This window comes from Girardinichthys multiradiatus, chromosome 9 (assembly GCF_021462225.1).
Source record: "Girardinichthys multiradiatus isolate DD_20200921_A chromosome 9, DD_fGirMul_XY1, whole genome shotgun sequence".
Classification (NCBI taxonomy): Eukaryota; Metazoa; Chordata; class Actinopteri; order Cyprinodontiformes; family Goodeidae; genus Girardinichthys; species Girardinichthys multiradiatus.
This window is the reverse complement of record NC_061802.1, coordinates 24,159,084-24,172,479: the sequence shown is the minus strand read 5'-3', so window position 1 is coordinate 24,172,479 and position 13,396 is coordinate 24,159,084. Positions and strand designations below refer to the sequence as shown.

The window sequence follows — 13,396 nt, the reverse complement described above, 5'->3', positions numbered from 1 at the left end:
TATTAAATATCCTGCTTATGTACTGAAGCAACCCAGAACCACCTTTTAAAATCATAGAATTCATTAACCATAACAAAAATGACTTTATTTTTCAAACATCATATGTAGCCAATGACAATTAAAAATGAAAGTTAAATACAGATTTTAGCTGAAATATGACTAACCAAGGGCAACAACTCACTGGCACTGCTCCTGAAGTACACAAAATGACATTAACAAAAGACATTCATATCCAGCTAATTGATGCTTCCTCCAAATGAAGACCCTCATCACACAATGTCTTACCTTACCAGTTCTCTGCAGAAATCCTGTAAATTTTTTGCTCACTTATCTCTCCGCTGTGTGATTAGAAACAACTTTTGATGATGCAAAGTTTCCATCAACAGGTAACAGATAAGGCAACAGTAACTGTTTTGGGTAATTAAAGAAAATACAAGGATCTTGAGGAGTTGGAAGTTTTTTTCTCTTAAGATCCTGACAGGCGACCAGCTCAGTTTTAAAAACAAAACATACAAAATAATAGTCGACTGTTCCTGAGTCTGGGTCAGAGGTGGATGCCTCGTGATGTTGAGCTAGTTAAAGCAGATGGGAAAGCAGAGTCTGGATGTCGAGTCAAGGACACTTTCTGTCCACACACTGCTTTCCTCCTTCCTCATACTCCTGTTTAGATATCCACATTTGCTGGAAGGTTCCCTGGAGAACATAAAACATGCTGTCAAGAACTTAAAATATGCCATAAATCCAGACTATCAGGTGAGGGGCTGTTTACATGGAAAATTAAACTGAGCAATGCTAAGTAACTAGTGAACTACATAGCTTTGATATGGTCTTACAAGTGATGCCAGGATGGAGCCCCCTATCCATGCACTGAACCGACGTTCCACCGTAGTGTTGTTGGCAATCAGCTTCAGCCTCATGCTCTGTAAATCACAAACATGATGAAGTCTAGCAGGTGATGTAACGCCGCTAAATCAAAGCACACCGGATTAAACTGCCTTTGCAGTCACAATCGAAGGTGATAAGACATTAAAAAGGGGAGAGAAATGACTTTCTTACCGGAGGGGTTTTCTGGGAAAGTTCTCTGTTTAGTCGGTCAGTGAAGCCCTGAATGAGTGTGTTTCCTCCCGTCACCACCACACTGCCGTACAAACCCTTAGATACAAATAAAAAAAGAAAATCAAAAAGTTCAACAAACTGGAAGCCAAAAATTGTCCTCAACATAGAGTAGCAATATGAGAAAACAGCTGCTGGTCAGCATCCGCTGATTTTTAGCTGGACAGGCCAGTGACAAACAAATTGAATGGACTATACCAACAAAAACAATAAATAGCACTAACAGGCCATGGAAGCAACACTCTACAGGGTTGAAGTAGTTCATGGAGGAGGAAAACTTTAGCTATTTTCAGTAACGGTGACAAAAATGGAGATCAGAAAACTGCCACAAAACTCCTCAATGCAACTCTAATGAAAATAACCTGATTTAGCTCATCCCTTTGTTTTGAGAATTGCTGACTAACTCCAAAACTTGTGCTCTGGGAAAACTGTGCAATAAAACTTGAAATACTGTCTAATACTCACAGGCCGAATGTCAATGTCACACATTCCTACGCTGGTCGTCACGACGTGGCCAACTCCTAACATCGTGTTTCCAGACAGGCCCTGAAAGTTAGCAGATCATGCACCATTTTATTTACACAAAACTGAATCATGCAATCCAAAAATCATCTGAACACCAATTCCTTAATTCAAAATACCAATGAGTAAAACCTAACCACCTAAGTTCAAAAGTTAATTTAGTTTAATGATAAACCAGCACAAACCTTGGCATTAGAGGGGTCAAACAGCCCTTCTGGGATCTTTAGCCTCTCAGCTCCAAAGTCACAGTTGTAGCCATTAGGGAGCTCATAGTGCACCGTGGGCATCTGAGCAGCAACTCTGAAAAAGGAAAGATGAGGTTAAGATTTGCTGTGTACTGATGTAGTATAGGCTGTAAAACAAGGACAGGAATCATTACTACAAATAAACCAAGACTGGTATTACTCTACCTTTATACTTGCACAGAGGAAAAAGTAGCTCTAGAAAGAGAATTTGCAGTCTAAGATTCTTTTTGAGTTGAATTACAAACATTCACCATTTTGTGGAGTCAACATGGGGCATATACACTACATTGAGAAAGGTACTGGGTAAACTGGCTTTACAAACATGAACTTTAAAGTCATCCTACAACAAACAGCTCCAATATGGTGTTGGTCCACCACTTCTGGGAAAGCTGTCTCCAAGGTTTAGGAATATGTTTATGGGGATTTTTCACCATTCTTCCAAGAGCACATTGGTGACGTCAGACAATAAGATGTGGCTCACAGAATGAAAATATCTAAATATGCTGAGTCCAGCTCCTGAAAAAACAGACCTTCCCCACAATCACCTCTGCACCAAACTTTGCAAATGACACAATGCTGCAAGTAGGCACTGGCGATATGGACTTAACATTTTTTCACAATATTTTGTGGTATTTATTGTAATAGTAATATGTACAACTTTTTTGCGGTCTTTTTAGACAATTGTATGGCTGTGACTGCATGACACTGCAGCCACAGCCCCACAAACACAAATACTGCAATTAAAAGCAACATAACAAAATATGAAATAGGCTTCTTCAGGACACCAGTTAACTGCATGTAATAATATTTTTTCAAATTATTGACATTTATTGATGTTTTCATGGGACCACCAGTGGAGGAGATAGTAAAACGCAACACTGCCGATTGTTGGGGTTTTTAGACATCGTTTATCTTAGTCACATTGTCAAAATTTTTTATTACAATAAGGTTTGTTTTATGACAACATGATAAATGCCCATCGTTACAGGGAAGTGTTATTCTCCAGGCAACTTCCCAACCCAGACTTATAGGATTGCCAAACAGAGAGACATGATTTGTCAGTGCAGAGATCATGTCTCCATTGCATCAGAGTCCAGTGGTGGTGGTCTTTAACCACTGCATCTGAAGCTTTGAACTTGGTGATGTATGGCTTGGACGCAGTCGCTTGTCTATGGAAATCTATTCCTGCTTGTAAGGAAAACCAACCCACACCCGCGGTGGGGACTGGGGGTGTGGGGATGGCCTGGGGATCTTTGATAAGGGTGCCCAGCAGGGGGGTGCCCACCTTGGTGCAGTGTTGTCTGTGTGGGTGCTCGGGACACATCCCACAGTGTTTGGCCCCCATCTGGTGGCCTATTGCTCCCAGAAGTGTGTTGGGCTGGTTGAGGGCCACGGGGGCTGCGCTGGGCTGTAGTGGGTATCCCTCCCTCTAGACTTCTCAAGAACTGCTGCAGTGAGTTGGGGCGTGCCTGGGGGGGTCTACCCTGCTTGGTGCCAGGCCGTCTTGCTGCCAGGGGTTGGAGCTGGCCCTGAGCCGCTGGGGCGAGCACGTTCCGGGCTTGGCATTTGCAGCTGGGGGTGGTGGTGTGGCTGGGTCTAGGGGGGATCAGTGCCTGTGTCTCGCTCTTTGCGTCTTTGGCCTGGGGGATGTGGCTCCTCTACCTTGCTGATGATCTACTTCTGGCTGGGTGTATGGTTGTCCTGGGGTGATGCTTTTTCTCTGGCTGCCTGGGACTGTTGCTCCCTTGTGGAGCAGGTCTACCTGCCCTTTGATGCTCTCAAGTGCTGTTCTCAAGGCCTTTTACCATTCTCGGCACCCTTACTAATCTGCACTTCCAGGTAACTCGTGCTCCCATCCACTCATCACAAACACACTGATTCCTACACATATGCACTAACACACACCCATGCACCACCACATGATTACTCAAAATGGTCATACAAACATTGGTTACTATAACATCAATGTGGCACGCTTGCTATGATGCTGGACTGAATCTGGATTTAATAAAGTCAATCACACAACTAGAATACTGTCTTGAGATATCCTTTTTGTAAATCAAAACTGCCCTGGCACATGTAGGCAACCATCTGCTCCATATGGTATACCTGAAATGCAGAGACTGTTCTTGAGCTAATCTGAAGGCGACTGTAGCCTGGAGGTCTGAAGCTATTGACTCTGCAGAAAGTTGACAACCTCTATGCATAGATGTGCCTCAACATCCACGGACCCTGCTGTGTATTTTCACGTGACCTAATACTTCGTGGTTGAGTCCCTATCATTATCAATCACTTCCTCTTTTTATAAAACACCACTAACAGTTGACTTTGGAATATTTTTGGCACAAAAATTGCACTACTGAACTTAACGCACAGGGGGCATCTTAAACGGCACCACGCTGGAAATCACTGAGCTCCTGAGGGACCCATTTTTTTGTTTGTAGAAGCAGTTTAGATGCCTAGGTTCTGCGTTTATACACCTGTGCCCATGGAAGTGATTGATTTTGAAGGGTGACCCATTATTTTTGGCAGTGCAGTGAAGATGTGGGGAATTTTTTATGTAAATCTGCTTATTACTCACTGTTCATCATATGGAGAGTCTGACACCTGCAGGACAGATGCCTGGAAATCCTGGATTACACACTGCAAGAAACAGAGAACAGAAAATGGCACACATTCATTTCCAGCTCTTGGAAGAAATTATTATTATGCTGCAGAAACAAATGAAGAGTTCATTTCTTACATTACACATGTAGTTGTGCCACGACCGAGTGACTTGAGGTAGTTTCTCCTTTTTCTTCCAGCTAGCTGGGGCTCCCTCCCGCACTGGATCCTGGGACAAATCGATGCAGCAGCATGGATAAGCATAGTTAGCCATTAAAAATGTGTCAAATTAAACTTAAATAAATTTTAGAAAAGAACAATATATTTACCTTTGATGCAATCATGTAGGGAGGGATTATCTCCACATTTAGCTCTTGAAACAACTCCCTGCACTGCATGCTCATAAAGTCACCGGCCAAAGGTGATTTTACAATGCCTGTAAAAAATAAAGTTGAGACCTTTTAAGAACTCGAAAACAGCACAAGTTAAACTTTACTCTGGGGAATTTGATTGTTACTGCAGTACTGTAGTAATTGAATAAATGGAGTGCAACACATGACAAAGACATGCTCCAACCAGCAGGTGGCGTCAAATTTCCAAGAAGAGACAGAACCAAATAATTCAGCTTCAGATTCCAACAATGTTTCTCATTTGTCTTATATTACAAATTAATTCCCAGGGTTACATGTGAAACCGTTTTTTACCTTGCTGAAGGACATAACCATCATGTACTGGAATTGCTGTCGTGTGTGTGGAACCACTGTCCAGGACCAGACTTGTAGACCGCCCGTTGGCAAAGCTGGGATATTCAAAGTTAATGAAACAGTGACTGGGTTCAAGGTACAGGTACAGAAGCTGCAGAACGTTTTCTATAAACAGAGTTGCTATTTTACAAATAAGCTTAAAAACCAGTAGTTTAGTAGTTTCTGTCAGACTGTTTTTGTTTCTGGATGAAATAAAACAGTAAAGGATACGCAGACAACACAGCTGATTTACAGAGGAAGAAGGCAGGAATGTTGTAATGCTCAAACATCAACTCTGTAAGCTTCTCTCGTTTTGCTCGCGTGTTCCACTGCAAACAAAACAGACGTTACTCTCTCACAATAAACTGTCACTGTCAGATACCATTAAACAAATGCAGTGTTAGTGATGACCACCAGCACAGGAAATAATTTTTACACTTCAAATCCCAAATATTTCCCCTGAAACTAAAACAAAGGGCATCTCAGAAAACCCAAACAGATTGTTGCTGCCAGCATGTGATGAAAGTAGGCAAATATGGTCTGCCTCTAAAATTATCCCAGAGTATATCGAAGGTGACAGTCATATTAAACATTAAAGAAAAGCAAACTCACCGATGCTTCTGACATGAGCACAGGATGTAAGCTGGGTTCAGACTTGAAATGCATCTTATAAGTGTGATCCAAAATTGCCTGGAAACTGTCCCAGTCCTCGACTATAGGTCGAATAAAAGAGAAAGTAAAGCAACTGTTAACTGTAACTCATCTTTTTAATGTGTGAAAGTGACTCATATTCAGCCATCTAGTTTTGAGAAGTAGAAAACATTTAAGTCTGTTCATAAAAATAGATCCTAAATACAAAAAAAGACCGAATGTTTCTTTGTCAACAAAACTAAGCATCACATGCACTAAGAAATCTCTTACTTTTATTTGACCCGGCCAAGATACTGCTAAAAAAAAATTAGAGCAATGAAGAGTTTTTTTTAGATAATAATTTGAGCATCAGGCAAGTACCAATGTTCCAGGTCAGCCCTCTACGGGAGCCAAGAGCCACAGTGGGGTCCCACTTTGCTGTTCTGCTGCAATTAACATGGGGGCCACATTCAGTTCTAAATAGCTGCGAAGCCAAACTCCACTGGACTCAACAGAATTTTGATATGCATCACCTGCTGAAATGTTGCATCAGGACGCTTGTTTTCATATCTGATGTTGTTGAAGGCAGTAGAGGCTGAAGTAGATTTAAATCCTAAAATCACATTTATGTTTAAAGTCTAATAAGAAAAGTTTCAGAAAAATGCGGAACACAGCATAATATGGCTCAATTATAGAATAAAATAAGAAATCTTAAATATATGGAAAATATTTAATACATGATTTTTTTATAATTACCTAATGATTTTTGAGTTCTCTGTTTATAGCACTTAGAGAACCAAAGAGTAAGCTTCCTATGTGGAAAGTGGCAAAATTATTTTAATAATATTGTGTTAATTAGAAATTTTTTTTTAAATTATGAGCCTAAAATTGCAACAACAGCACACACTGCTCAGCTCATACAACTACGTGTGCTAAGAATATTTGTGCTCATTATAAAGCAATTCTACAGACCATTGTATAGAAAAATATGTCCAAGCCTTTACAGTCATTTACTTCTTTGAATTGCCAGTACAGGTTGGTGAGGATTAAACTCAGTTCAGTACCAAGGACAGCTCTGGACCTCCCACCCCTAACTGTAGATGTTTGAAGCAACATTTTACACAGAAAAGGAACATTTGAGCATTTACACCCAGTCTTGGTTTTAAACCAAAACAACTGGGGAAAAGAACATTTCATATATGTGAGCCTAACATAATGTGTTGCTTCTGGCACAAGATAGTCCCAGTCATGCACACATTAGTCAGGGTTGTGACGATTTCACCTACAAAGTCCCACCGAAGCAGTCTAACTGCAGATATGCATAGATCAAGCTAGAAACACTGCTTTCATTGAGAAATGTTCTGCCTGTCTGTGAGTCCATTTTTCATTTATCTTTCACAATCAAATACTGTCATAAAAAAAAAAAAAACATTTAAACACTTCCAAACAACTGAATACTCACTCATGCCATTCTTTAGAGGAGACATGACCTCCATGTTCTCTCGGGGAACCCTCAGCTGATTGGTATCAATGTAGTAGGTGGTGCCACTCTGCTTGCCCTTGTCACCGTCTGTCTCCATGGGCGTACTGCCATCATCCCGGTCAATAGTAACACCTATCACTGTTGGGAAGTCCGCCTAAGCCAGGGCCAACCAAAAGAAAACAAACTTCAAATCAAGGCACACTTTTACACTTACTTTGTGAAAATTACCTACATGAAAATTCAGTGGATGAGCATAACATTGTTTTGGTAAAAATCCTTATGCTAATATTGGAACTATTTTTTTACTTATCAAACTGCATTATACTAGAAGGTATCCAATTTTTATCTCATCTACGTGGAAATCAGAACAACACAGAGTTTTCAGAAAGGTTTCTCTGCACATTTAAGCTAATTTATCGCTTCAGCCGTACGCTCGAAGAAAAATGGCATAACATTGTAATTAATACATGCAAGCATACTGAGTCGATTAGATTTATAATGACAGTGTTCAGCAGATATATTTCACAAATATTTGTACATTAATGCAAGAGCGTTTGTAGGGATGCTGTTCTGCAAGTATGGGGGCCCCTTTTATTTATTCTGACATCTATTCAAAGCCACCAGTAATACAAAACAGCACAGTGGATTAACAGAAATGTATTGAAACCGTGTTAGACCAATGGGCAAACCCGGAAAGAAAAAAAGGAAGGGCAGAAGCAAGTTTACTGTTTTATAAACAAGGTGTTTTGAAATATTCGTAAAGCACAAATAGAACATTAGATTAATGAATCAGTGTCTCCAGTGCTTCATTTTATCCCCACTATTAAGAACTCCAACTAAAGCACACAAAAACCTAAATCAAGGAAGTGTTCCACAATGATCTGAACTCAATTTATCCAGGCTGTCTCCAGGGTGACCGCCCTAATTTCCTGACATTGGCGTCCCCCCCAGAGATAACATGCAGTCGCTCAGAGGAAGAAAAGACACACAGTTAATCAGGTCATTTGTGTGATCCACCTACCTTGGGACAATCCTCTCCCGCATAGCCAGCTCTTACAGAATATGAACCTATGTCGAACACCAAAGCTCCCACCTCATCTACAAAAGTGACAGGGATGTAAGAACTTAAAACTGGGAATTTAAAATGTACTTGAATTAATGTCTTTGATGTGACAAGGATTATATGGGAGAATTAAGAAAATAATAGTTAAATATTAAAATGACATTTTACAAGCTCAAAAAGTTTGTCTGAAGACGCTAAAACAATTTAAAAGCAATCAACCACTAGCACCACGATGTTCCTCTGCCAATTTATTATCACAGAACAGTTGAAACCTGTGGCTACTGTTAATTTCTCCTTTACATCTGAAACAGTTTCATGACAGCAACAAAGGATATTAAGAACTCTGAAAGGAGTACTTGTGTATCGTCCCTGTACTGTCCAGGGTAGCTATAAAACTGTCAACCTCAACAATATCAGTGTGTGCAGTACCAATATCATAAAAGACTACTTCGACAGTGACAAATATTAGTTAATTAAAAGCGTGCAATGCATTCATGCTCTTTATGGCAACAGTGATGGTTGTTCAGAGCACAAGAAACGAAATAACATGTTTTGCTTATATCATGCAGCCCTGTTTAATCAACAAACTATGTTTTGCAGCAGACTACCCGACTGGGATTGAAATGTTGTAGATTCCATGTTACACATGTCACCAATAATTTAAGTGTACTTTGAATGTTAAATAATATTAATTATGAGTGGAAATGTACAGATTTTATTATATATAACAAGTTTCTCCTAATAACATTTAAAAAACCTTATTAAATTGTTTGTGCGGGGAATGTGACACTGTATTGGTAATAAAAAAGAAATGGTGACAGACAAAATTACGATGCACGTGTTTTCAACAGTGTATTGTTGTCATGAACGCAATTATATAGAAGCCATTTAAGTTTAGTTCTTCACAGTAGCCAATCCACAAAAAGAGATTACTGTAATATTAGTAATACGATTTACTATTTCTTAATACCAGCCAATAACAACGAGATAATAAGTTACATGGTAGCTAAAGTTTTAATCACAGAGATCGATGGATGCTTTGGTAAGCGCACTTTCATTCACTTCCTTTAAGCAATTATGGGTAGTTATATGACTGGAACATAAACAAGGCTAAATACACTACATAATAGATCAGAATGATAGCATAATTCTGATATATTTAAACCAAATACACTAGAAATACAAGAAACAACGCATATTTGGTCTCCTACGGAGCTAAGCGTTAGCACAGCTAGCACACGCAGCTAACTGGAAACCTAGCTAATGCTAGCACGAGACGCGTTAACTTGCTCTAAAGTTTTGTTCTATTTCAATCAAAAGCTTTTTCTTACCGCCTCCATACACTCCACCACTCATTGTGCAAAGTGTCTCAACGGACGCTTTTTAGTCGAAGCTGCTGGACTAGAAATAATCCCTTCAAAAGTCAATCACAACAAAAGCTATCTGCTAGCACGTAGCTTCGATCGCTCGGACAAAGCAGGCGCCACTGTGCGACGGAGCAGCCGTCCAATCAGAATTCAGCACAGAAGAGGTGCTTCCGGTAAGTGATTGCAAGTTCTTCCCTGCTCTGGAGTGGACGTGGCCTAGTAGACTTCACACTAACGTGAGTAAAAAATTGGACCACAAACAGCATTAACTCGCTTTTTAGGCAATAAACTAATGTGCAGAGGCTGTATGTGCAACAGTACAGCGAAGTTAGACACTGTTAACTGGGAGACCTTGAGTCCAGGATTGTAAATCTGAATACTGTCACCTCATGGCGCACAAGTAGTAGCAACTCAAACACGTCGAGTTTCAGACACGAAGATATCAGAGTAATCTTGCAGTTAAAGGCGATATAAGGGGCTTCTCGCTCCCATTTAATCATGAATGCCTTTGGATAAGACACTCCAACTTTGTGATTGACCAGCATTGGGAAACTCATGCACGGTGGCTCAGGTTGAGTAATAATTTAGTGCGTCGTTCCTTTGAGAACAGGTGCAGTTGTATAGCCCTGTAAAAGGTGTGGGGCAAAGGCAATAACATTTAAAAAATATTATCATGCAAACCCTGACATGCAGAACTGAAAAATTACCCATGTCTGACAAGGTTTTTATTAAGAACGATGTATAAATGAAGTTTCAGAAGATTTATAAAACTAGTACAATAAAATGCGCATTTAGAACACATTGTTTATTTAGACATAAGAATAAAGAATCACAATAGTAAATTTTTGTTAAATTCCTTGTCCCATGCATTCAAACTCTGCTTCCAATAATGTATTTGCCCTGATGGATGGACTTTCACTATCTTATACCTAAACCCGATCTACAGCGAACAAAAATATAAAGGCAACACTTCAACTGCGAGCAAAAATAAAAGCGTTGCGTTTTATAAGCTCAGTTTTTGGTTGATGGTTATTCTAAGATATTAATCATCTACCTCTGATCACCATGTGGAAAAAAAAAATAAAAGTAAAAAAAAAAAAAAATCTAAAATTTCTAGCTCAGTTTTAGTTGTTATTGATGTAGCATAAAAAAACCAATACATTATTTCAGGACCAGGAGCTTTACAACAAAGAATGAAAAATATGTTGCAAGTATTATCTTTATAAATGACATGACAAACATTGTCTGTCTGATGCCTTTTAAAAAAATACTTAAATAGTTTTTAACCTTAATAGTTTTTAGTTTAAGAATTTGATTTGGACCAATGAGGGATACTTTTTCTGCTGGAAGTTGTAAAATAATATCCTTGTAGATTATTTGTTCTTTCAGATTATTCACTTCTGATTGCCATCTGCCATGCTAAATTAATTTTTAACTCTGACCTTGGTTTTCAGCACCCATGCAGCGCTGTCTCACTCTGACCCTTGCCTGGCACAGTAGGCTGCTTTTGAGAAAAAAAATTGCGTCTGTTCGCTGCCACCAGTCAGCAGCTATGTCAAGTCTCCTCATCAACCAACCCAAATACTCTTGGCTCAAGGAGCTGGGTTTATCTGAGGATAATCTGGGTGTTTACAACGGGAGCTGGGGAGGCAGTGGAGAAGTGGTCACGTCCTACTGTCCTGCTAACAATGAGCCCATAGCCAGAGTTACTCAGGCTACTTTGGCAGAGTATGAAGAAACTGTCCAGAAGGCAAGGGAGGCCTGGAAGGTGTGGGCAGATATTCCAGCACCTAAAAGAGGGGAGATTGTGAGGCAGATTGGGGATGCATTAAGAAAAAAAATCAAAGTGCTTGGAAGCCTGGTTTCTCTAGAGATGGGTAAGATCTATGTTGAAGGAGTCGGCGAAGTTCAGGAGTACGTTGATGTCTGTGATTATGCTGTTGGTCTGTCAAGGATGATTGGTGGGCCTATTCTTCCTTCTGAAAGACCTGGACATGCTCTTCTGGAACAGTGGAACCCGGTTGGTCTTGTCGGCATCATCACTGCCTTTAACTTCCCTGTAGCTGTTTATGGCTGGAACAATGCCATTGCTCTGACCTGTGGCAACGTCTGCCTTTGGAAGGGTGCCCCCACCACCCCTCTCACCAGTGTTGCAGTTACCAAAATTGTGGCTGAGGTGCTAGAACAGAACAATCTGCCTGGGGCCATCTGCTCCATGACCTGTGGTGGCGCCGATATTGGCACTGCCATGGCGAAGGACGAACGTGTGGATCTTCTGTCTTTCACTGGGAGCACCCATGTTGGCAAGCTTGTGGCCATGATGGTGCAGGAAAGGTTTGGACGCAAGTTGTTGGAGCTCGGCGGTAACAACGCTATTATCGTGTTTGAGGATGCAGACCTGAACCTTGTAGTTCCCTCTGCTGTCTTTGCTTCGGTAGGAACTGCCGGCCAGCGTTGCACCACAACCAGGAGGCTGATACTCCACGAGAGTGTCCATGACAAAGTGGTTGAGAGGGTAGCTAAGGCCTACAAACAAGTTCGCATTGGAGACCCTTGGGACCCAAGCACTCTCTACGGCCCTCTGCACACCATACAAGCTGTGGAGCAGTATCTGGCTGCCATTCAACAGGCCAAGCAGCAGGGTGGTACAGTGGTTTGTGGGGGAAAGGTGATGGATCGTCCTGGAAACTATGTGGAGCCTACTATCATTACAGGATTGCCTCATGATGCGCCCATCGTCCACACCGAAACCTTCGTCCCCATCCTCTACGTCCTCAAGTTTAACACAGAAGAGGAGGCGTTTGCTTGGAACAACGAGGTGAAGCAGGGGCTGTCCAGCAGCATCTTCACCAAAGATATGGGTCGAATCTTCCGCTGGCTGGGGCCCAAAGGCTCCGACTGCGGCATTGTGAATGTTAACATTCCTACAAGCGGAGCTGAGATCGGAGGAGCATTTGGTGGTGAGAAACACACTGGTGGTGGAAGAGAATCAGGCAGCGATTCTTGGAAGCAGTACATGAGGCGCTCGACGTGCACAATAAACTACAGCAAGGATCTTCCTCTGGCTCAGGGCATCAAGTTTGAGTAGAGCCATCAAGTGCACTTTCAGCAACACTAAAAGTTTTCATGATGTCAACCAGTGCAAGACATTTGTCTTTGTGTTTAGTAAGGTCAGCGTGAAAGAAGCAGAACTTTGGAGCAGTATTTAGTTGTGACTGTTGATACTCATCCTGGATATGAAACAAGTTTCCATCATTTTCTGTTAAAAGGTAAAATGCTGTTTTCACAAAATGTTCATGTGTAATTTTCTACAAGCACTTAAAGTTCTGCTTGGTAGCTGAATGACTGTAAAATATAAAAAAAAAAAAAATGAAATTTACCTATTTTGGAAGAAAAATGTCATTGGACTTGAACAATTAAAAAGCTTGTGTTGGGTTAATGAATGTAATAAACTCTTGTAGACTCTTATTTACAACAATAGTAAATGCATTTAAATATTGAGCAAATCTTAATAAAAACAATGGACTTAAATGTGAGCTCTGTCTTTTTTTATGTTTAAAATTATTAAAACACATTGTTATTATGGCTAGCTTTATGTTGTCTATTCTTTTACATATTAGAAGTAT

General features: G+C 40.5%; 2 protein-coding genes across 2 annotated transcripts; one reads left to right on the top strand and one right to left on the bottom strand.

Annotated features, from left to right (window-relative positions):
• Positions 1–63: 63 nt before the first annotated feature.
• actl6a (actin-like 6A) lies at positions 64–9,873 on the bottom strand. The gene is made up of 14 exons (XM_047374991.1): positions 9,735–9,873; positions 8,362–8,438; positions 7,320–7,494; positions 5,840–5,940; positions 5,459–5,556; positions 5,189–5,283; positions 4,814–4,920; positions 4,624–4,713; positions 4,462–4,523; positions 1,821–1,935; positions 1,579–1,659; positions 1,057–1,152; positions 834–920; positions 64–693 (listed from the first exon to the last, which is right to left on the bottom strand). The coding sequence occupies exons 1-14, from the start codon at positions 9,757–9,759 to the stop codon at positions 613–615; spliced, it is 1,290 nt and encodes a 429-aa protein (XP_047230947.1). The 5' UTR covers positions 9,760–9,873; the 3' UTR covers positions 64–612.
• Positions 9,870–13,301, top strand: aldh7a1 (aldehyde dehydrogenase 7 family, member A1). The gene is made up of 2 exons (XM_047374987.1): positions 9,870–10,006; positions 11,225–13,301. The coding sequence occupies exon 2, from the start codon at positions 11,230–11,232 to the stop codon at positions 12,856–12,858; it is 1,629 nt and encodes a 542-aa protein (XP_047230943.1). The 5' UTR covers positions 9,870–10,006; positions 11,225–11,229; the 3' UTR covers positions 12,859–13,301.
• The last annotated feature ends 95 nt before the right edge of the window (positions 13,302–13,396 follow it).